Source organism: Borostomias antarcticus (genome assembly GCF_949987555.1).
Source record: "Borostomias antarcticus genome assembly, chromosome: 20".
NCBI classification, from domain to species: domain Eukaryota; kingdom Metazoa; phylum Chordata; class Actinopteri; order Stomiiformes; family Stomiidae; genus Borostomias; species Borostomias antarcticus.
This window is the reverse complement of record NC_140253.1, coordinates 6,286,272-6,310,750: the sequence shown is the minus strand read 5'-3', so window position 1 is coordinate 6,310,750 and position 24,479 is coordinate 6,286,272. Positions and strand designations below refer to the sequence as shown.

At 44.4% G+C, this 24,479-nt stretch overlaps 2 protein-coding genes across 2 annotated transcripts; both read right to left on the bottom strand.

Annotated features, from left to right (window-relative positions):
* Nucleotides 1–2,252: 2,252 nt before the first annotated feature.
* On the bottom strand, nucleotides 2,253–3,347 carry npy2r (neuropeptide Y receptor Y2; the record flags this gene model as incomplete). The annotated part of the gene is made up of 1 exon (XM_084454496.1): nucleotides 2,253–3,347. The coding sequence occupies one exon, from the start codon at nucleotides 3,345–3,347 to the stop codon at nucleotides 2,253–2,255; it is 1,095 nt and encodes a 364-aa protein (XP_084310622.1).
* A 16,132-nt stretch (nucleotides 3,348–19,479) lies between these two features.
* On the bottom strand, nucleotides 19,480–22,746 carry LOC311322430 (lecithin retinol acyltransferase; the record flags this gene model as incomplete). The annotated part of the gene is made up of 2 exons (XM_084454495.1): nucleotides 19,480–19,635; nucleotides 22,255–22,746. 2 exons carry the CDS (start codon nucleotides 22,744–22,746, stop codon nucleotides 19,480–19,482), a joined length of 648 nt encoding a protein of 215 aa, XP_084310621.1.
* Between the last annotated feature and the right edge of the window lie 1,733 nt (nucleotides 22,747–24,479).

Sequence of the window (24,479 nt, the reverse complement as noted above, 5' to 3'; positions counted from 1 at the left end):
TTGATCACCACAGAGGTGAGTGCTACTGGGCAGTAGTCATGGACTATACCAGGGGTCTCAAACTAGTGGCCCGCGGGCCATTTGCGGCCCGGCACAACACTCCAACCGGCCCGCGACATGATGTCAGAAATAAAATATAATCTGGCCCGCAAAATAATTTATTGTAAACGGCGCCAGTAGGCAGGCCTACAATGTAAATTCAAGTCGCTCAAACGTGGGGCGGAATGCTGTTATTGTGCGCAGCGCGTGAGGTGAACGCTGCATACAGTCACAGGTGCAATCAATCTGCACGCGATATGAACTATGAACGGAATGCAGCTCGCCACCGAGAGGCTGTTTTCATGGTTAACTAACGTTAAGAACACAGACAGTTTCAAGAAATATGGACATTGCAGTATTTTTTGTGGTGTCCAATGGAAATGCTACCTGCTTGATATGCAAGAACAAAGTCGCCGTTCTAAAGGAATATAATGTCAAGAGCTATCCATTACTAAACATGGAGTGTCATAAGGAGACCAGAGGAAAAAACGAGCCACACAGCTGAGAGGGCTAATGTCTCAGCAGTCTTTCAAGATAAGTGTCTGGCAAGAAATAGAGCAGTAGCCTACAAATGTATTCAAGTGTCTGGTAAGAAATGGAAACAAACTTGAACTTTAATAAATGCAAGTACAGGTCCAGGGCAGGCTTACAGTAGTGATGCATCTTGCAGCTAAAACAGAATAAAGTACAAATGTAGGCTATTCAAGATAAAATAAAAGTCAGGAAAAATGATTTGCAGCACTAACTTATGTTAAAATATATTAAAATGAATGGAAACCGGTTTGAATTTGTATGATGAAAATGTTAGTTATGGAATAGTCTTGCAACATTTAGAGACTGAGTTTTGAGTCTAGTTATGGAAATGAAAAATGACATTTTCAGAAATATTGCACTTTCTTATAGTTAGTAGTAGTTGAAGTTGACATTGAAGTGGCCCTCCTATGAGTTGACGATACCAGCAGTGGCCCCAAGCCAATTTGAGTTTGAGACCCCTGGACTATACGGACATATGGACATTATAGGCCTATGGGTATAATATGCGTTATATTGATGTGAATTAATTCATTATTCCATTATTTAAGTGTCATGCTTCAAATGAAACCCAGCCCATATGGACTCATAAGATACCTTTTCTGTTTATAAACAATTATCAATTATGACAAAACAAACAATACAAATACAAAAAAGGTATCCACAGTACAGCATAAGATATACCAAACACATAATTATGGCTGTGAACTCACATTATCATAATCATTTAGCAGAGGCTTTTATTCAGAGCGACTCACACGCATCATGTTAGGAGAACCTGATACAGGCTATCTTATAGCTAGATATTAATACAGATGGCATAGCCTAGGCCTACTGAAGGCTAGCCTACATACAACCAGCAGGTAGCCTACATGGCGACCATCAGTGACCTAAAGATGTAGGCTAAACACGATAATGAGGGGGCGGGGGGGGGGGGTAATAGAGTTGGCCTATTATGTTTTTTAAGTGCTCTTGTTTATTGTCGTGGCTGTTATAGCGGTTCTAGTATAGCTGGTCTACATGGATTAGTTTGCTAGTTTGCTCCCTAGCTATTAATGGCTTTATTAAACGCCCTGATGTTCAACCCAATGAAACCCCCTACATGTAACTCGGAAATGTCATCGCTGACAGAAAGCTTGATTAAAGTAATTTAGCTGATGTGTTCACATGCACTTCGTTTTGCCCCTTGCCAAGTTTATTCTTTTTTTCCCAGTACAACTTTTGTGTGTTGACAAATAATGGGTTCTTAAATAATGGGTTGATGTCACCTCAGTGCTTGATTAAGCACTCCTGTCTGATTTAAGGCCTTGCCATCCATTCTGATCTTGAAAGGAGCATTAGCTGATCATTAGTGATCCCGTCATTTACTAATGTAATATTTACAAAGGCAATGTAGCATCACAGTTTAGGCCTACACGTCAAATTGCATTTGATCAGCAAATGTAGGCTCTAGTCATTTTCCATCTTGATGTTATAAACAGCTAAAATAGCAGTTGCAACATTACATAAATATCACAGCACAGTGCAGTCAACAAAACTGGCAACACTAGCATGAAATTGAGGATGAACATCATATTTCACAACAAAACAAATTCAAGTTTGTACAACCTTCACACTCTGAACTGAATATGCCCTCGGCGAAGGATCCCCGATATCTTTCTGATCTCACAGAGACATGACGCTCAGACCTTGGTGGCCTCCGAGTCTCTCTCCCTCTGCGTCTTCCTGCCCATGGCGTTCCGTGTACCCGGGCGGGCGGGCGGGCCGCACTTGCACACGGACAGGAAAGCTGTCCTGTAGTTATTGTTCATCCACCCGTAGAGGATGGGGTTGACGAACGTGGAGCACATGGCCACGATGTGGAAGACAGTGAACAGCAGCTTGAAGTCCTTCATGTCCAGGACGCTGCTGTCGATGTCGATGGCCAGCTGGAAGGCGTGGAGCGGCAGCCAGCTGACGGCGAACACCGCCACCACCGTCACCAGCATCTTGGTGGTCTTGCGCTTGCGGCGGTGGCGGTCGTGGCGGCTGCCGCTGGGGCTCACGTGGCTCTTCAGCTTGTTCCAGATGCGGATGTAGGCGACGGAGTTGACGGCCAGCGGGAGGCCGTACTGCACCAGCAGCATGGAGAGGCTGTAGATGGTCCCGTTCATGCTGCTCCCCGGCCACTTCTCCGTGCACACCTGGATGGACTGCTCCGGCGAGAAGGCGACGGTCATGTACTCGCGGAAGATGGCCAGCGGGCTGGCCAGGGCGGCGCTGGCGGTCCATGTGACGGCGATGACCGCGGCGCACATGTCTTTGGACATCTTGGTCTCCAGGTGGTAGACTATGCTGCGGTGGCGGTCCAGGGCGATGATGTTCAGGGTGATGGTGGACACGTGCACGGCCAGGCCCTGGGCGTAGGGCAGCGTGAAGCACAGCACCTGGCCGAACTTCCACTCGCCCAGCAGGGTGTAGATCAGCGTGAAGGGCAGGCAGAGCGTGTTCACCAGCAGGTCCGCCACCGCCAGGTTCACGATGAAAAAGTTGGTGACCGTCCGAAGGGCTTTGAACTTGTGCACCACATAGATCACCAGGGAGTTCCCGGTGACGCCAAACAATATGATGGTGCTGTAAGCCAGGATGAGTATCGCTTGGACTCTGACCGACTTGGTGCTGTCCTCCAGTTCCAGCAAGTCCTCGTTTTTGAACTGGCAGCAGTTGTTGAAGGGAGATTTGCCAACGAGTCCAGAGCCCTCCATCAGAGTCACGTTTACTTGACTTCCGGTGTCCATTGGTGCATTCGTCTTTGGGGCTCACAAATTCTGCAAAATAAAGAGGATGACTAGAATTTTGAACAGCCATTGCTTTTTAATCCCCAATTCTATGAATATAGAGTTCTCAAGTTCTGTGTAGCCTAATTTAGTCTGTACTGTAGCGCAAGACAAGTTCTATGTAGCCTATCTGTAGCATTTGGGATTTGAATGATGCATGATGTAGATGAAATACCACAGCATTACTTCCTAATGTAGTGAATACAGTGAAACGAGTGAAGCTGCAAGCTAATTTGTACTTGAGGGACATTTAATCTTTTTCTTTATGCTCAATTATACATATTGACTATAGTTGGATGAGCTGTTTCAAAAGCTACTAAATACTATTTTGTCAAATATGTTATTCCCCTGACCTAAGGCACTGGATAAAACGAGCAAGTATATTGGTCTTGCAGTGCTGATTTAGAGCACATTGAATTAAGAATCATTCAGTGACCTTGTTTGTCACAATACTATAAATCTGTGAGGGCCAAGTTGCCAGCTCTGCTGTGGGGATAACATACCATAGAACCTAATAGCCTACTGTAGTTCCTCTCAAAAGTGATACAGAAAACCAACAGGCACTATTCAGCACTATTCTGACATGGGTGTCGTTATTATATAATTGTATCTGACTATCATACGGTTTCAGGGACTGGTATTTTAATTGTTATTCAATGTAGGCATCTGGCAGCCAAAATTCATAAAGGTGAAATGAGGCTGACTGTGCTCCGCCCCATGATCACCCTGGCAGATGCAGAGAAGCTCGTCCATGCTTTCGTCTCCTCCAGGCTGGATTACTGCAATGCTCTCCTCATCGGGATCCCTAGCTACAACCTTCAGAGGCTCCAGTATATACAGAACAGCACTGCTAGGATCCTGATGAGGGTGCGAAAATATGATCACATCACCCCCATCCTCAAGTCCCTTCACTGGCTCCCCATCTCACTCAGAATTGATTTCAAGGTTTCCCTCCTCACCCACCAGTGCATATATGCGCCCCCAACTACCTCAAGAATCTTCTCACCCCCCAGACCACCTCACGCACCCTCCGCTCCTCCACTGCAAACCTCCTCAAACCCCCCCAGATGGCCCCAGGCTGTGGAACGCCCTCCCCGACCACCTCAGGGCACCACAGTCTGTAGAATCCTTTAAGACCTAAAAATGCACCTTTTCACAAAAGCATTCTGATGACTGCTTTCTTAGGTTGCATGTTTTCCATATCATGTTTTTTAAATGCCTGTTTGCTCATTTTATCTTGTCTTTCTTTGTCCTCCCATGTAGTTGGCTGTAACTACTTTGTTGTTTTTAAAGCACTTTGAGATGTTTTTTTCTAAATGTAAAGTGCAAAACAAATAAAATGTATTATTATTATTATTACTGTCAAGCTTTTACGGTCAAGCTTTTGATAAATGCAATTACGTGAGTTCCCATGGCAATTCATGATCATGACGGAAAATTAATCTGCACTGCAGTCATAAAAAATCGAGTGTAGCCTATTGCTGTGGGAACTAACCTAAAAGTAAACACTAATGTTGATAAATAACATCCATTGATAAGATCCTTTAAGATAAAAGAAGAACGTATTTTTTTTACATTTGTAAAGCAGGATTGTGGTGTAAAAGAATGTTTTGAAGAACGTGACACATAATAGATTCTGATAAATATAGAGGAGACATTATGTTCCTGCACCGTGACCCCTTCCCCCCGGGAACACGAGAAGTAGCCTACATAATAACCTAATCACATTCATCATCATGAACAAATCAGGCACATGTAATAGGCTACACATTTTAACCTTGTGTTTTTAAAGGTAGGCTCAGGTATGGCGTCTTAGTTATAAGCATTTTTTCCACAGTTCCGTTTGTTAAAATCAGTCAACCTCCATCTGGTTTGTCAAGTTTAACATGCGCTTCAATAAAGTGTCAAAACGAATCTAACGAGTCAGGAGCAAATAAAATCCCCAGGAATTTACAAACATGGCTCAAACATCCACTCACCTTGGTCTGCAGAATCAGTAACCTAATTGTTCAGACTGCCATCCGTGTCCATGCAATAAGTTAATTTACAGTAGACTACTTATATTTTTAAGTTGTCATTGTCAATTTAGCCGTTGTGAGCAACTTCTCATTATCTCGAAGGACAAAGTATGCCAATTTCTTATTGCATCGGGCGATAGAAGTATCTAGGAAACCAAACGCACATCGCCGAGCTAATTGAATTCCCTCGTCTGTTTCATAAATAGGTATGCGTTCGGCTGTGCGCGCTTCTGGTCTGAGCGCACAGAAACAGCATGTGCACAATTCCGCGAGCGAGAGGAGGAAGACCACTTTTGAATGACAGAGAGGGGGCGTCCTACCCTGACTAAAATAAACATTGCCTCTGTGGATAAAGTCTATGCCTCGTGATAAATGATTTATGATCCATTCCAAAACATGCACACGTCTTGAAACACGGGCGCAGAGTGAGATGAGGCAGTGAGTGATGTCCAATAGTTTAAGGTGAGTCACCTGTTGCAAATTAATGAGCATTTGATAGTCTAATCCTCTTTATTCTGATAGTCTCTTTCATATTCAACTCACTTGTTGACATCCACTACACAATTATCTGGTTCTCAATTTGATAAGAACGTCTTCCAATATAGGTCTGTTGGATTTAAACCTCAAACCTATCAGCAACTCACAGACACTTTCCAACTTTACTCATCTAACCTACGGTGCGGTAGAACTTCACAAACCATTTCCCCCAACTATTAGCCCTCCCTGTTGGAATGGGCTTATATATACTGGTTATTGTGTGGCTGTAGCTAGAACTGAAACATGAATGTCTGCTCGGGCCCTTGGTGACAGGAAATGAAATAATCAGGAAGAGAATGGGAGTTTGTTTATCTAAGAATGGGGAACCATGCATTTGATCCATATCAGGCCCCGACCACTGGTAATTGCTTGGCTAATTCCGTTGCCACCATTATGGTCCTGGGCCTGACGTGCTCCCTGAAATCGAGTTAGCGTCCAGCATCTATCCCTCCTTGGCTCCAGCCTGCTGGCCCTTTGTTGCGATCACACAGATGGTTAATTAATGAAACAAGCATGGAAATGCGGCACTAACGGGCATCTTTCGAGATGTTCCTGGTGTTGTTGAGAGCTTGAGCCTTTCCCAGAGGCAATTATAACATGTATGAGCCCAGCTTCCCTTCAAATCCTTGGTATGAAGTGAATGTCATCACCTGAATTTTCCTAGATCAGAGATGGAGAGGGTACAACACCACTTGTAAAAACATGCAGGTTGAGGGCCACAGTGTCTTTAAGGCAGTCAGACAGTATCTGCAACCCACTTTGGGCTTCAGAACAGGTTCAAACATCATGTCAGCAGCGAGCAACATAATTTACCAACGTAATTGATTACTTAGAAATAAATTCAATAACATTTCACAGAAATTTACAATTAAACATCAGTAATATTACAAGAAATTAGTAACTAAATTAGTAATTCTGTTTAGAACAGAGAGGATAATTGTTTATAAGGCACAACATGCTTTAATCAATGTGATTGTTATACAAACAACATCAAAATGTTACACATGTACATGTGTTATTCTGTGTGAAGTGAATTTTGTGCGGGAGCCAGCAGCATGATTTCAGCACTGCATCATTTCTGGTGACATTTCTCTAAAGTCAAAGTCATTACAGCAATGCGCTTGTGATGAACGGCAACACCGGAAACACACATACAGTACACACACACACACATGACAGGAGAGCAATCAAAAAAATCTAAGATTTTGTTTGTTTGTTACCTCCGCCCCAGCGAGAGCGCAGACCAACTTAGAACCCATTACATTTTGGAGCAGATCTTAATCACAGGGCGGGTCCATGAGCCTACCAAACAGCCAGCCACTCAACGCCATTCATTTTTTGGACCAAGCTTACACGACAACTACTTTTTTCAGGAAACTCTGTGGAGAGGTATAGCATGGGCCAACTTAGAACCCATTTAATTTTGGAGTGGATCTGAAGCACAGGTCGGGTCCACAGTCCGCCCAAACATAGCCGGCCATTCACCTCCATTCGTTTTTTGAACCTGGATTACGCAAAAACTTAATTTTAGAGAACGATCGGATATTCGGTGGAGGGGTGTATCATGGGCCAGCTTAGAACCCATTACATTTTGGAGCAGATCTGAATCACGGGCAGGATCCACGAATGAAAACAAAACTTAGAACGAAGCCAGCTCCCTGTATGGGGGTGCTAGAGACATGGGGTTTGGACTGGGGTGTGCGGGGGGAGGGCCTGGAGTGCACCGCACTGCCCCCCACCGGTTGTGACCCAAGGGGGCGCCACAAAGCCGGCCAAATACAGCTACCCATTCACCTCCAGTAATTTTTACCTCCGACCCAGCGAATCACGGGGTGTCCGGTCCACGAGCCGCACAAACACGGCCATTCACCTCCTTTCATTTTTTGGACTAGGATTACATAAAAACTACAAGACTGCTTTTCATGAAACTCGGTGGAAGGGTGTAGCATGGGCCAATTTAGAACCCATTCAATTTTGGCATGCATAGTGCCACGAAATGCATTCAGGGGTGGAGGTCTGTGCTCTCTGAGCACCATTTCTAGTATTACATTTACATTACAGTCTTTAAGATGACGCTTTTATCCAAAGTGACAATAATTGCATTTTACGTAGGAAAAGTCAAGGCCAGGACAGAGAAGAGAAAGTCGGGGCCAGGATAGAGAAGATCCGTGACCATATCGATCAATCAATCAATCAATCAAAGCTTTATTTGTATAGCGCATTTCATACCCAGAGGCAACACAATGCGCTTTACAGAGAACAAGGGAGGTGGGCATACGACCCACTCTCTACATATTCCAGAGGGAAGCAAAAAAACAGTAATCACCCGGGGGCCAGATAAGTGAACTGTAAAAATTCTTCCCTGACCCCTCTCAACAAGGCGATCGAGCAAGCTCCAGGAGTATGTTTGTCTACCGGCTAAGAACATTTATAAAGCAATACATTACATTAAATTACATTTCAGAGTAAGAGAGGCTAAAAAGCATCATAGGAGAGAGAACATTCTACGGACATGCTACGACATCCACAACAGACACGGGGGTATCTATCGGACTCCGGGAGGTCTGCTGGTAACAGTGGGGCATCCACTGGACTTGGTTAGAAGATAGGAGGGAGAGAGAGAGGCACCAGGGAGAGGGAAGGCAGAACAGGGTTAGTAGCACATATAGCCATACAGACCACACAGATATTGAAACAGGCAACCTGGGGCAAGCTCCTGGAATATATTTGTCTAATGGCTAAGAACATTTAAAGAACAATAAATTACATAAAATTAAATTTTCAGAGCAAGAAAGGCTAAGAGCATCAGGTCCAGGCCTAAGCCGGATGTGGACTGATGTGTGTCTGTGTGTACGTGTGTGTGTGTGTGTGTGTGTGTGTGTACTAAATACTACGATATCCACAGCTCCACAGCTGACACTGGACCTGGTTAGAGGATAGGAGGGAGAGAGAGAAGCACTAGGGGAGGCAGAAAACAGTTAGTAGCACACTGAGCCATTGAAGCAACACAGCTATCAGAACAGAACAAGCCTGTTTCAGGATAACCAGCTTCTGTACACTACTTGATATACATACAGTGCATAGCAGGATAAATACGATCGACCATAGGGGCCTCGGAGTCACTTGGGGACCATACAGCTAATGTTCGGCACTATCTGTCCCTTGGCCTTAGAGCAGTGGCTACTGAAGAGTTATCCATTATTGATCTCTCCCCCACATCTACACAGTAATTAAATTCCATGCATGGCTGAAATGGCTGGAGCATACCTAAAACTCCCCACAATGGCTTTATCATGGCTCGCTTCTTGTCTGCCTGTGCATGATCTGACACAACATTATTCATTCCAGGTAGCCCATTGATCAATATTCCCAGTAACACAGAGCCTTATTGTCAGAGATTGTTCCTCATAATTTAGTCTAATAAACGGCACATTGGCCTAAATGTCACCTGGGCTTTGCAATCAGGCCTCCTTTGTCTACTCTAATTAATGTGACTGTCAGTAATTATCAGCCCGACTACTGCAGGTGGACAGGCTGTATAGGAAAGGTTATCGTCTCTCTTTAAATCGAATTTCATCTTGTGGTCAAAGTTTTGAGCCACAGGGAAGTTGTCCCTTCATCTAATGGCCTTTGAGACTTGCACAGGCCTCGTTTCCTACAGCATATTGGTTGCTCTGTGTTTGTTGGAAGAGGAACAGGACACACACAGTATAATTGACAGTTTTTAAACGATGCAAACGCTTCTATACGTGACATGTGTGCCTGAGTGTGTCTGTTCATTGCATGAGATTTAGACCAATCATGAGTTGCCAATACCGTTGCACAGCAACAAAAGAAGGAAGTAGAGATTGCTCATTGCTATCCTGCACCACTTAATTCACCACCTGGGTGTGGTTTTTCTATAGAGAACCTATGTCTAACTTAAGCCTATGACATTCAGTGTGTTCTCACATAACGCACTACAGACAATAACAATATTGTCAATGCTTATTATGAAAACTTGCAAGCAATATCAACTGCAAGCTCCTCAGTTCAAACTAGAAATGGTTCACAGACCTCCACCCATGAATGCATTTAATGGCTCTGTGTGCGCACATCCGTGCAAGCAGAATATGTTTGGTATTGTTACTGCATTCATTAGGTTGAGAGCTTTATGCCAGTCCAAAACCTGTGTCTCTGTGTCTATCCCACGTCTACATATGGCCGTTTCCAGACCCCCCCATTGACAATGAATGAGTCCAAAAAATGAATGGCGGTGAATGGGCTGCCGTGTTTGAGCGGCTTGTGGCACCCTCCTCAGCTCGAATCCACTCCAAAGTTCAATAGCATCCAGCTGCAGTCTCGCAGATCGGGTCCGGGGTCACACGCGTGAGGTGCCCTAGGCATGAGGTGACGTCACAAAGTTGTGATCTAGCAATGTCTTGTTGCTAGCCACTCTGCCATTGTTAAGTAGCCAGTTAGTTTAAGTTACCCACGTTGGTTTATCCAGCACCATCCTTGTTCTAAATTAAAGCGCATTGTGTTGCCTCTGGGTATGAAATGCGCTATACAAATAAAGCTTGGTTTCATTGATTGATTGATTGATTCTAAGGGTTAGGGTTATAAAACGACCTCATGCCTGGTATACCTCACGCCTGGGGCACCTCACACGTGGGACCCGGACCGCGATCTGCGAGAATGCAGCTGGACCCTTCTCCAAAAGTTTAATGTGTTGGAAGTTTAAAATGTTGGAGCTACACAAAAACTACCTGTTCAGTTCTTGAAACTGTGGACAGTTTCATGAACTGAACTGGTAGTTTTTGCGTAATCCTGCTAACAAACCAACCAATAAACCAACTAATAAATAAATACACGCCACCGAAAACATTACCTCTCGCCCTGCGCTGTCCCTGGGGCGGAGGTAACCAATAGTAATGAAAAATCCAAGGTGGTTCATTTTCATATGTCTGTGCAGATTTAGGACTGTTACAGTAAGACAATCTTTGCACATCTTCACCCTTGCCTCCAATTTATCTAAGTCTCCTTATGAACCAAAATTGAATCATCGCGGCAATACAACTTCAGTCATCCGGAAATAACTGGGGCAAATGTGCACTTGTGACATGATGAAGAGGTGCTGTGGCACGACCGGCAACTTCCCCCCAGTGTTTCCAGTGCCGGTGTAATCAGCTTAGCCTAGCATTACCACACACACGCTTTCTCATGGCCGGCGCTAATGGCCTGCGCTGTCTGGATGGCCGTATCTCCACCAAGGGATTTATCACAATTACTGCCTTTGCCGGCGCGGAGCATTTACCCGTCGCTTTTAATAAAGCCGTGGCGACTATGGGGCGGGGCTACACTGCCTCCATTTTCAGCGAGCCCCGATGTCTGCTCTTCACCTTTTTATTGTCGTGTTTTTTTTCTTAACATTTTTATTGTCAAAAATGTGTTTCAATCAGGCTTAAAGTCTGCCAGCTAGGCTTCTATGCTGAAATGCCTGAGGACCTCTAGGCTTTACAGCAAGGACATAGGTGAACAGTGTGAACCTGCACCAGCGGTACAAAGGGCTACTGTATGGCTTGGGGGCTGAGCTCTAAAACTTTGACCTAGTTAGAATTTTATCTTAACGTGTTTGACATCCTTTCATATGACTATGATATGAGTTGTGAAAGGCAGCGTGGGTTCAGTCAGGATAAAGCTACAAGCTTCTGAAGTTGACTTCACATTTCAAAGGGTTTCTTGAGTCCTCTGAAAACATCAGTGTAAATTTGGTCCTTCTATACCTCTATAGAGTCCATAATTGACTCTGGCATAGAATATGTTCTTTGGTGTCAGGCTTACTATAATTTCAATGGAAATAGATACAGTGTAGCAGGCCAATACTTACCTTTAGTGCCTCTCAGTACTGTTATATACATACACATATAGAGCAGGGGACTACTATGTAATTTAAACATGTTTTTGCATTTACAACAGGTGCATGGCTTTCAGTGGACAGATCTGCAGGAGAATCAGATGGACTGTACTCATGTTGGGTTTGATGTTGTGAGAAGTGGAGTGACATTGAGGCAGAGGGGAGGGGCCCAAATCAAATTCTTCTGATGTGCTCCTAGAAAATGTTCCCCACAAAATTGCCCTGAATATCTAACGAAAAACTAGTTTGTGAAAGCCACTGTCCTGGCAATGCCTCTATTCCTGGCTCCATCAGAGAAATCCGAGAAATCTTATTAGATTGCTCCTGGAGCCTCATTGAGACACGGATTTCCGTATGAACTTAATTGGCTACGATCCTTCCTGTAATGACCAGAATTAATTGAAGACACATCCAGTTCAGTCACCAAGCCTGGAGATTTCTCCCCAGACACTGCGGTGGTCTTTGCACCCCCTCCCCCTCTTAATGGATAACGTGAATCGCAGACAGTGAACTGCCACTACTCCTAAATCAATACCGCATGTCTCTCACTCTCTCTGCCCAGATTAGCAGCACAACGTGACGGCAAGGTGACCACCCATCATGAACCGCGGGCATAAATCTGTCTGGTTTTATTGGCATCACGCCGCATTTGAACGCCCCGCCGGGGGCAGGCGTAGCTGGGTAGTTACGAGGAGGAGAGGAAACCCTGACTCCTGCCTGAGGTCCCCAGAAGCAAGGGTAAGGAATCTCACAATGTAGTCAAGTCAAGACCTGTCATACAAAAAAATGCAGCTCAAAGTTCTTTACAACAAATACATGACAGAGTACTTCACATAAAAATAGACATACGATGAACATAAAATCTGAGAAAATAAGATGGAAGATAAAACCCAAGAAAAGAAGAGAAGGATGAGTTATAAAAGTGAAGAAATGAGGTAGAATACAGTATTTTAAAAGGAAGTGCCTCGAATCATAAGATGGAAAATAGCACCCACTGAAACCCATGCCTAATCCGAAATCCCTCTGACTCTAGTGTCATGGAGAGGTGAGGGAGGAAGGGATTCATCAGCCTGGTCAGCTCAGCTGAATGGATTCCAAGCGATTCAGTGGCCAGGAGATGTTGCATACACAGATGGCATGAACAGAATATTGCTTTCCCTTCCAGATACCCGCTTCCACGATTCCCCTTCCGACACCCCACAGCCTCTCTGTCTACCCTGGGGCGTGCTGGGAGATGCAGTTCCCACCACGCCCGGACGCTACAATATACATGCAACCGAGGTATACGTGACGGTATGGACATATGATACTTTCACACAGATACTGTAGCTGTAAAAATTGTCAGACTCAGGCGTACCCTTTGCCGGGGGCTGCAGACGGCTTTTAGTTGACAGCCTGTTCAACAACATTGCAGCTCTCGAGTAGGGCCATTGGGCCCTGCTGCACAAAACGTGGCGTTGTGTGGTCTGAAATGTGTTCTAGTTCGGGTGTTGTGAAGTTTGAAAGTAGACTATTGGATTTTGGAGGGAATGAATATCGGAGAGATGTTACGCTCACCCGCCTGCATGTGAGTAGTTGATTGTATCTTGAGTGGATGTGAACCATGTGGTCAATGACAGCCGGTATGATTCCACACACGGTGTCATTCACAGCCTGTTTCTCATTATCTCTCTTCTGTGCCTTGTGGAGTCAAACAGATTTCCTGCAAGGCTACAGGCTTGATTACTCTCTGCGATCGTCTGCTTTGTAGTCCGCGTACGCTCATCTGCCCCTACTGAGGGGGGGGGGGGTGCAATGGAAGACAGCTGGAAATCGAAAAGGACAGCTTAAGGGAAAGGTAGGTGTGAGCGAAAGAGAGAGAGAGAGGGAGGGGGACAGCGAAGGGGTGAATGGAGCTGGGTCCCTTACACGTGTGTGGAATCTTCCACAGCAATTACATTACCATAGGCTGGGACAATGAGAAGCTAACAGTAGCACCCCGCTACCACCCGCAGTTGCAGTGTGCACAGTTGCTGTGTGCAGTGCGCAATTTTCTTTCATTATCCATGGGGTGAAAGAAGCAAAATTGCTCAGGTGCTCTATTTGGTCGAGCAGAATACAACAGAGCCTGTACACATTTTGGTCTGCTTATCATCCAATGTTTCCAGGTCGTATCATACTGTTGACTATCCTGACATTGTAATGAGCTTGTTTTTTGACACAAAAGTTATCTAGAAGTCGGGGAAAAAAGTGTCACACACTCCACTCTGTGTCACACACTCCACTCTGGCTGATGGCCGTGTGGAAAACGTTGCCTCTGTGGTGTGCAGACAGGACGAAGGGCAGGCTGCAGTTCATCACCTTTTCGTCGGATCAGATGACACGTTGCAATTTGGGCCCTGTCCTTGGCTGTAGCAGCGGAGTAAAAAAGAGATTGTCCGCATCACTGGTATAGCTCCCAATTGATTTATTAGGTTAACACACTAGCGTGTGTAACGTTTCGAGCCTTCCCGGCTCTTCCTCAGACTCACAAGAGTTGTAACACAAGACACCTTTAGTAGCACCTTTAGTAACACAAGACACCTTTCAGGTCACATGACCTGACCTGGCTGGGTTACATCAAGGAATCACAGGCCATAATGGAAACAGAAAAACAAAGGAATAAATGCAATTCAAAGAACAGACAAGAGTACCATGGTGAGAGAGGAGGTGAGGATGGACTCGATGATGGAGGGGTAGAAGAGTACCATCATTTTCTGTGGTAGTCTGAATTTCTTCAGCTGCCTCAGGAAGTACTTCCTCTGCTGTGCCTTCTTCGCGAGGGAGCTAGTGTTTAGTTCCCATCTGAGGTCCCGGGAGATAGTGGTGTCCAGGAGGTGGAAGGAGTCAACAGTGGTGACTGGGGTGTCATTCAGTGTAATGCGGGGGGGGGGGGGGGGGGGCGGTTTCCTTCTAAAGTAATCTCCTCTGTCTTGAGAGCAGTGAGCTCCAGGTTGTTTTGGCCACACTAGGCCAGCAGCTGGTTGATCTCCCACCTGTATGTGGACTCGTCTCCCTCAGAGATCAGTCCGATGAGGGTGGTGTCAGCCGCAAACTTCAGGAGCTTGACAGACTGATGGCTGGAGGTGCAGCTGTCCGTGTGCAGGGAGAAGAGTAGGGGGGAAAGGACGCAGCCCTGGGGGGAGCCGGTGCTGATGGACCTGGAGTCTGAGATGTTTTTGCCCATCTTCACATGCTGTTTCCTGTCGGACAGGAAGTCGGTGATCCACCTGCGGGTAGAGTCAGGCACGTGCAGCTGGGAGAGCCGTGGGGAGGTCTGGGCACCTGTTGGAATGGGGGCTGGGTTGTTAGGGCTAGCTCGTTGGCCAGGCGTGGGTCGTCAGTGGACTGGGGGGGATTTCGGGTCTGTAGTTGGTGATCTGTCTCAGGCCATTCCAGACAGAGGACGTGTTCCCCTCTGAGTACTGATGTTGTAGTTTCTCAGAGAAGCAAAGTTTAGCCTCCTTCACTGCTTTGCTAAACCTGTACTTGGCCTCTTTAAACCATTCCGAGGTCTCCACTCTTCCTTGCATAGGCACTTTCTCTTTATTGAATGATGTTTCGGCCTTCAGGCCTTTTTCAACTGGATCGTGTCTTCTTCTAGTGTTCAGCACCTCGCTACAATCCTTGTTGTGCGCTACCTTTTCTGCAGAAACCATTTTCTGAACATTTTCTTCTCTAAACACTAGGCCCATGCTCCACTGCACTCTAATGCTTCCCAGCAGCAGGGAAGAGAAGCCTGTGGACACATGTAATACGATTGGAACATTTGTCTCCCCAGATTCCACAAATGCTTTAATTGCATGTTTAATCAGCCAGAAAATGGAATGTTTACATGTGTGACACGGCTGAAGTCCTTATTTTCATTCTCCTATTATCAGTCCATATTAGGTCAAAGCGAAGCGCATTGTCGTTTATAGACAGATTAGCTCTGAAATCACACTCGCGTGTTGATGATTTGTGACTGTTTTATTTTCACCTCACTGGCCCTCCCTCGCTGTTCCATCTGTCTCCGATACCAATGTTGGTCTCTTGGGTCTGAATCCTCAGCAGGGACAAGCAATGGACAAACAAACTGACATTGCCCACTGGCTAAATGCTGTTCTCCTTTAGTAGCAGTGGCAGTTTCGATCACTCTCTTTAAGGTCTACAGCAGCACAGAAGCCAGCAAATTTTATAGACTTGATTTGATATAACCGTAATTGAGTCAGTTCTCTGGTGCATTCCAAGCCTGAGATCCATCACAGAATTCCCATGTATCTGGGGTCATTACAGTCAATCATGTTTTTTTAGCAGATGCTTTTATCCAAAGCGACTTACAATAATTGCATTTAACGTAGGAAGTCAGTGTACTACTACTCACCAGAACTCACAAGTGTATCTTCTTTCTAAACAAGTGACTAAGAGCATAGTCAAGTGCTAAAGGCAAATAGTAGCAATCTAAAAATATAATAGGTGCTTAAGAGGGAGGATCCTGGTAATACTTCTGAATAGCTTTGTGCCGAGAGCTCTTGCTAATTTGTTTCAGCCATGTAAACTGAGCGAGAGGCTACTACTTTTCAGAGCATTGCAGAAGATGTGCAATGCTAGTCTCTTTTTATCACCCTAATATCAAAGGACACATAAATTATGCAAACAATGGGGTTAGAGATCAATAGAGAGAGAGGGAAACAGTCTGTCTTTTCTAGTGCCCGACTGTGTGTAATAGGAATGGGATTATTTTAGCCGATGAAAGACTTATGAAAGCTACTGTAGAATATTAAAGTAGAGTTATATGACATAAACATAGAAGACGGATGACTATAACACAGTGACTGGACACAGACATAAGGAGGACTGGGGTCCTCCTGAGATTAGTCAAACACCAACTTTAATATTGATTGTTTAAATAGTGTAGCAGTTGCAGCACATTGCAAAGGCAAATATGTACATAGGAAACATGTCCGTTAATGGTCTGCATAGGCAGACTTGATGATGGTATTAATACGACAGTAAAGAGCAGTGAAGATATTGTGTTGTCTATGGTTATTGCTACTAGGTATACTCTGTATCTGCTTTTCCAACCTTGCTGTAATTTTTTCCATTGCTAAAACACCAAATCCCCCCCCTAGGGGATCATTAAATTCCTCCCACAGGAAATGTTGGACATCAAAAGCTTAATTTCATGCATTCTGGTAAATGTTCTATGCACTAATGGGGTCTGGATTAGCTTTTCTGCCTAACTATATTAGCCTACATTATATGATTTCATTGTGTTTATTTATTTTTAAATAATAAACAGCGTAAAACATTTGTGAGGGCACATCAAGTCACTGTGACTATAATGTAGGTTTTCAGGCCGAACATGTAGGCTACAGAAGAGGCTCCACACTCCCATAGAGAAAGCATTGTCTGTTGATAACTTCAGCTCAATGTGCTAAATGCGTCAAGAGCTTTGTCCAAAGCCAGTGCACGTGTCGCCTGTGAAGTAGTTTGAATCTGCGGTTCTGAAAAAAAAAAAAAAACGGGCCCATTCCCAGCAGGCCCGCTACTTAATGGCTAGGGGCTCCCTTCTCTAGCCAAGCTGGGGCAGGCGCCAGGACACACACAAGACGAGCGGAGTCGCTGGAATGAAACGTAATTCTCTGGCATCACCGTAGGACTAGTCTCGCATAGCCAGATCTCCACACTTCGATTTACGCTGTGGCAGCGCCACACATATTACCATTCTGCAATAGGGACATATTACCATTCTGCAATAGGGGGGGGGGGAAACGCAGTATTTCTTTAAACCAATCACAGTCGTCTTGGGCAGAGCCAGCCCCGGACGCAGCGACGGTGCTCTTGCAAAATAGTCTGAATCGAATCTGATTGGTGCCGAGAGAATCTCTCGGCCAAATCAAATTAATTTGTGTCGCCACTGATTGGGCAGTGTGACAACGAATGACAAGGTTTATTGCCAAAACCTACATCCGTTGAGTCAGACTACCGTAGGACAGTGGAGAGACTGTAGTCACGGCACACATACTAAATCTGATCAGTTCAAAAGACTATTAAGGAAGGGGAGTTGTTTCAAGTAGCCTATTGTATGAGTAAATTCATTTTATTTAATGCATTTAAGAAAAATGTAAATTCATAACAATAGACTTCATAAGGACTATAGTTTTTCATACGTTTTTCAAAAAGGGAGTATGCTATCAGTCAGTATTGTCCTTGAGCCATTACTATTGTATATAGTAGAGTCCACAGAGTACTGTACAGTACATTATGCACAGTAGCATTTATTGTTTTGAGGTCGAAATTTTGGACATGGCTCTGACAGACAGCCACAGTAGTTGAACCATGGATTCTGGTGTGGTTGCTTTCTGCTTGGAAGAGCAGTGTACATGGATATGGACAGGGAGAGAGAGAGAGAGAGAAGGTTAACAGCCAGAGAATAGATATTGTGCAGACTCACTCACTCAAACAACACAGTACAAACACACATAGTGAATTCATTAGAGTTAATGTGGTCACAAGGGTCACTGTGGTTTCTGAATCCTATTGTCCCTTGTGGGCTAATAAGGAGTAGCTAGGCTTGGCATGAGTTTGTTTGTGTGTGTGTGTGTGCGTGTGCAAAAAACACCGCACGTGAGTGTGTAACTAGTGAATCATCTGAATGGAAAAAAGGTTGATCTATGTGCACTCACACAAATGTTCACAATTCTATTTTGAGGTTGCACAGATCCAAATTTTACAACATAAATCACTGGAAAACAAAAAACAGTTTCTACTACGCAAAACGTGTACAGGTTGGCAGGTCTTAGTGTGTTGTTTTTGTCGAGCTGGAGGCGGCAGGAAATTTGAAGGAGAAGGACGCCTCGCAATTATCTATGCAGGAAAAAGCCAGAGTTAAGATTCCTCCCTCCTTGCGTCTTCTTCTGACTCAGGGAGAGGGTCTGTCGGCTTGTCCATTCCCTAGGTCTACTAGACAGCGAGGAACGTCTGCTGGCTCATGTGTGTCCATATCCTGGAGCCATGTCATGCTGGTAGACTGGATGGGTCTACTCTTAAGCAGGGGAACGACTGAGCGTGGAGTGGAGAAAGGGTGTGTGAAGGTGTGTGTGCGCGTGTGTCTGTGTGAGGGCAGATGCTGAGTTGGGGATGATGGCGTACAGGCAGGGTAGACCAGGGAAAACGAGCTGGACTGAGAACATCCATTATCCTGAGGGTCTGATTCTGAGTCTGCAACTTTAAAGCCACTAACAAACTGTGCACTGTGTTACAGGGAGTACAAATCCATTTTCAAGCTGACCTTAAGCATTAAAGGTTGTCTTGAACACAGATTTTTCCACACCATTTTACACATAATGACTAAACTTAGTGCTAGTACCATGATCAAAACCAATGCTCAGCTATTTAATGTCCTGCACTCAAGACTAATAACTACAGTATATATCAAAATGTTAAACAAAAACACAAAAGGTTAAACTCTAGCTTCTACAAGCTTTAAATTAATAGAATAGAAATAGAAATTAAACACATTGTTTGCAAACATGTTATCATCCACAGCCAAAGTTAAATATTCATTTACAGAGATTTTTGTTGAGTTCCAGCCGGTATGTTTAAGAGTCTTGTGGCGTCAGCCATTTTGTCTGAGGTCCTTTCAAGATGCCATCCAGAGAGTAAAGGGCAGGATGAAGGTTAGTAGGGTGTTGAGTGGCGTGAGGTTGCCCAGGTAGAACATGGCGCCCATGCCACACAGGGCAGTGAGGTAGGCGTTTATCCTGCTGCATATGATCTTCCTGACTGCTGTACAGAACTGCAAGAGAGAGAAAATTTAGACTTTGTTAATCTAAAAACTTTTTTATAAATGTAAACTATGTTGATATATAACGTGACTAATACCTGCTCTATAAACCTGTTTGTCACGTGTAGGGGCAATATTCTAGCATTACTTTTATGGTTTACAATACAGCTCCTTTCCGGTCAACTGGCATTGCCTCAATTGACAGCCTTATTAGAGAAAGTTACTTATAGGCAGCAAAGTAACACTAGATGGTGCTGTTTGCCAATGCAGTAGGGTCCATAAGTTTAAGACCCAAAAGCAAACTTCCCACTGTCTTATCTCACATTACCAGTAATGTAAGTCTTCCTCCAGGAGGTCAAGGTTATTCACTGTCAACGGAATTTCAATATGACATTTGAAATGCATGAATGCATAAACTAGTTAGTTGCTGGTCCAAGCATTGTACACAACCATAGTACAAACTCAGAGAAACATAGCTGAACATATGCCAGTTTCACCATTTCAATGAAAACAGTCAGTCAATGTCAGCATGAAACAGCACTTTAAATCCCTAAGACCGCAAGACAAGTGATGTGTGGAGAGGTTGAGTCCACTGCATTCCATTGTAATTTACGTAAATTCAGATTAACTTCTCTTTTGCATGTGAGGTCCCCCCAAGCGCTGTTTCCTAACAAATCCATCAAAATACCTGAAAGCATTTCCCATGCACGACTGGTGTGCGTCCCACCAAAACAGTGCCCCTCGCATGTGACATCTGTAATCCCATTGCTACAAAGGTGAGTGGAGAATTTCCTCATATAAAGTAGAAGCACAAATCTCTTAAGGTATCTGCACACTGCCCCAACCAATGCCAACCAACTCCCAACACCCAACATTCTAAAGTTGTGAGGTATTGTTAGAATGTTGGAAGTTTAAAATAAATAAAAAAAACAGCTGCAGCCTACTGCAACAAATCCATCCAACTGCCAACAGTCACCAACAAACATGGCACACCAATCCAACGTTGGTGTTGGTTGGCGTTGGTTGGGGCAGTGTGTGCAAGCACATTAACTCACATTCACTCAGAACTTTTTTACTACAAGCTCCACGCTTTCCCCAAGATCCATGATACCAAGGTGTGGATTACCAGCAGGCTTACAATGCTACCAGCTAGCCAGCTACAGATAGCCTTCCATTAGCATTCCTCTTACTGTAGGAATAAAGGAAGGTCAAAATAACGTTACTTAACAAACAGAATAATGTTCGCTATAGGCCTACATTACAGTGTTTCCCCTCTATGGCAGCAGAGGTGATGAACGCACGTGCGTAATCATGTACAGCTGTTACATGAACTTCATCTTTGCGGTGAGTTAAATCAACCATAATGTCAAGAGGGGGACATAATTGGATTCCTCTCTGCCTACAGAATCTAGATATCTGCAGCGATTATGGAGAATAGCCATCCATTGACCGGTGAGCGCCTACCTCCTACCTCAGTTGGTGCAGTACAGTATATTTCTCCATTCATTTGCAGCTGTTTCGATAATTGTATCTCGGCTTCTGGTGGGATATAATGGAAGGGTGGACGACACTGTGTCATGGCAAGAGCATTTTGAGCAGGCATAAATGTTAAAGCTAAATCTTATCTACAGTCAGATAGTTTGTTGTTCAACTGCTGAGACGGGGCTGCTGAAAAACGTCAATGTGCATTCAAACACGAGGGTCGTATTTTGGTGGATTCGATGCTGTTATTAACACATTGGGTGTAATCTTACCAGTCTCAGTATGCTCTTCTGTGAAATGTATCGCAATCCGAATATTTTTAAGAAAATAAAATGTATGAACATTAAATTGATTCTTGGAGTAGCAGTGGCTGTATGACTCTAGATCTCTAAATCTAGAATCAAGATTGCGCTTTCTGCAGAATCTCTATCGCGTAATTTTGCCATGGAAAGTATGTACCCATACATACTCTGGCTGGGCTTGGTGTGGACTTTTCCTGCAGAGGCAGTGGTAGTTGAATTGACAATAATCCCCACGGGAACTTCCAAGTTGAATTTACAATAATCTCCACGGGAACTTCCAAGTTCCAACTGCAATCAATGAAAACTTGATCTGAGCTGTGCGACATGCATCATGGGCAGAGGTATGCGCTCTCTGAGCGACCTTTTCTAGGTAATAGATAGATGGATGGATTGATAGATAGATATACTCGATCAATTGATAGATACCTGTAGACAGACAGACAGACAGACAGACAGACAGACAGACATACAGACAGATAGATAGATAGATAGATAGATAGATAGATAGATAGATAGATACTGTAGATAGATAGATAGATAGATAGATAGATAGATAGATAGATAGATAGATAGATAGATAGATAGATAGATAGATAGATAGATAGATAGATAGATAGATAGATAGATAGATAGATAGATAGATAGATAGATAGATAGATAGAATGCGCAGAACAAATCACTTCCTACACTGTCGACAGCAACTCGCTTGAACACTGTCGGATGTTAAGCAAATCCACACAAGACTTCTAACTCCCTCCCTCAATGATACTTGGATAATATTTCATTGCAGCTCAGTAGATGACACATTGCTAATTAATCCTCAAAAAGAAATGACCACCTCCCTCACCTGGTAGGTCTGGTAGCTGATGGTCACGCCGTAGCGACAGTACATGACGTAGTGCTCACAGTTGTACCACAGCAGGCTGTAGCTGACGGCTCCCAGCAGCCTCTCTGCCCGCTGCCCCACCTCCTCACCCTGCAGCGGCGGCTGGCTGCACAGCCTGTCCATGGGGTTGACCAGGATGACCGAGCCGTAGGCAAAGTCCTCCAGCGAGTCCACGCGCACGCTCGCCGCCTTGGCGATGACCCCCAGGATCAGCCGGGTGTTGGTCACCATCTTGGCGATGGCCGCTTTGTTCCCGGTGACCATGGGCAAGATGTCCGGGATGAGGTGGGCCACACGGCCGTCCCCCAGGTAGATGCCGAAGTGGGTGAACAGGGTCCTGGGGACCTCCAGCAGGTCCCCGCGCTTGTAAAGAGACTGGTCAGGCTTTATAGGGTCCTGGTCCTCCACTGTGGAGGCAGCAAAGAAAAGGTTCAGGATTTGGAGAGGGAACATGGTGGCAAAGTAACTACAGGGAACCAAGGGTCACCTAGCCGTTTTATCCGGGGGAGAGATTTTTGGGGAGGAGCTTGTACGCTGGGATTAGAGATTGGTCAATTTTTCAAACAGATTTACACAGATTAAAGCGTTGTTCCTCAAGAACATGTGTGTGCGGTTGGCTTGTTTTCTCAAGACCAGGCCATGGTTTACGCTTTATTCAGGTCAACTGACCAAATACCTCAGTTGCTAAATCTTGAGAAATCAATCCTATTTGAAAATGTCTGGAGTTTGTTACGGTTGGAAGGAACCGCCAGTATGGTTTTATAATGCTGACCTGGCTCTGATGTGTCTGTAATTGTTAATGTAAAGATAAAAATCAGGTCTACATACAGTAGTCATGACTCAGTAATTATTGGAACAATGTGCAAACAAACCAATGTATATATTGTATATACCCATATCACCCCTGTCCTGGCATCTTTGCACTGGCTCCCTGTTTCCACAGGATTGAGTTCAAAACCCTTCTCCTAACTTTAAATTGCACCCATTGTAATGCACCTCCCTACCCGAGAACTACTCACTCTACTCAACCCCCCTCCTGCAATCTTCAATCTGCACACAGCCTGCCTCTTCATACCCCCAGGATTAAGTTCTGCTCTATGGGAGATTGGGCCTTTTGCTTGGCTGCCCCCTGCCTTTGGAATGCGCTCCCTGACAATCAGGGCACCACAGACTCTGGGTTCTTTTAAGACTGGTCTAAAGACCTACTTATTGAGAAAAGCTTTATACATTTTATATACTAATTAGTGTGTCTTGTTCTTTGGGATTGTGTCAGCACTGTGAGATAGTCTCACAATGAAAGGTTTATAAATAAAATAAATTATTATTGGTTGAAGACTGACCAGAAAGGCAAAATTTTTAGATAGTAAAACCTTGGAATTGCTGGCTATGGCACTAGTTCAACCCCACTATGATTATGCGTGTATGGCAGGCGTGGTATACCAGTACCCCTAAGTACATCAAAACGAAATTACAGACATCCCAGAATAAATTGAGATGAGTTGTACTGAATTTATCTTCTCGTACATATGTTGGCTTCCAGATTGCGGAACTAAAATGGTTGTCAGTTGAAGATAGAATCAATCATTTGAAGCTGGGTCTTACCCACAGAATAATGATTGGCTCCGTTCTCAAGTATTTAATTAAAGGTGCTCTGTTCGATTCACTGCACTTTTTATTAAAAAGAAATCCAATATATGCAATAAATAGGTCCAGGGGAGTCATAACTATCTGTACAGAAAATATAGCCAACGGTGTAGTGCCTGTGGAGCAAATGCAGAATTTATTTTTATAGCGCTGAGCCCCACCCCCTGAAAGGCACCGTATGGAGTGAAAACGCCCACTTGTTTATATCTGATACGCTGCACCACTGCCCCATCTAGTGGCCGAAAAAAATCGAACTGAGCACCTTTAAATATCGTAAACTTATCAGGAAGACTCATCTTTGTGCCAATAGAGCCAGTGGAACAGATATTGTCTCCAGTAGTTTTAAGAATGTAGCTGGGGTAAATACCTTTTTGTACTCAGCAGCTATAGAATGGAATCACTTACCATCCCATGTTAAAGAAATTGTCACGACTAAACAAACAACAACAAAACAAACATCTTTATCGATCACACAGTGAGACACACACATCACTCGCCCACCAATCAATGCCCAAACATACCCACGAATGGCTGGAGCTTCC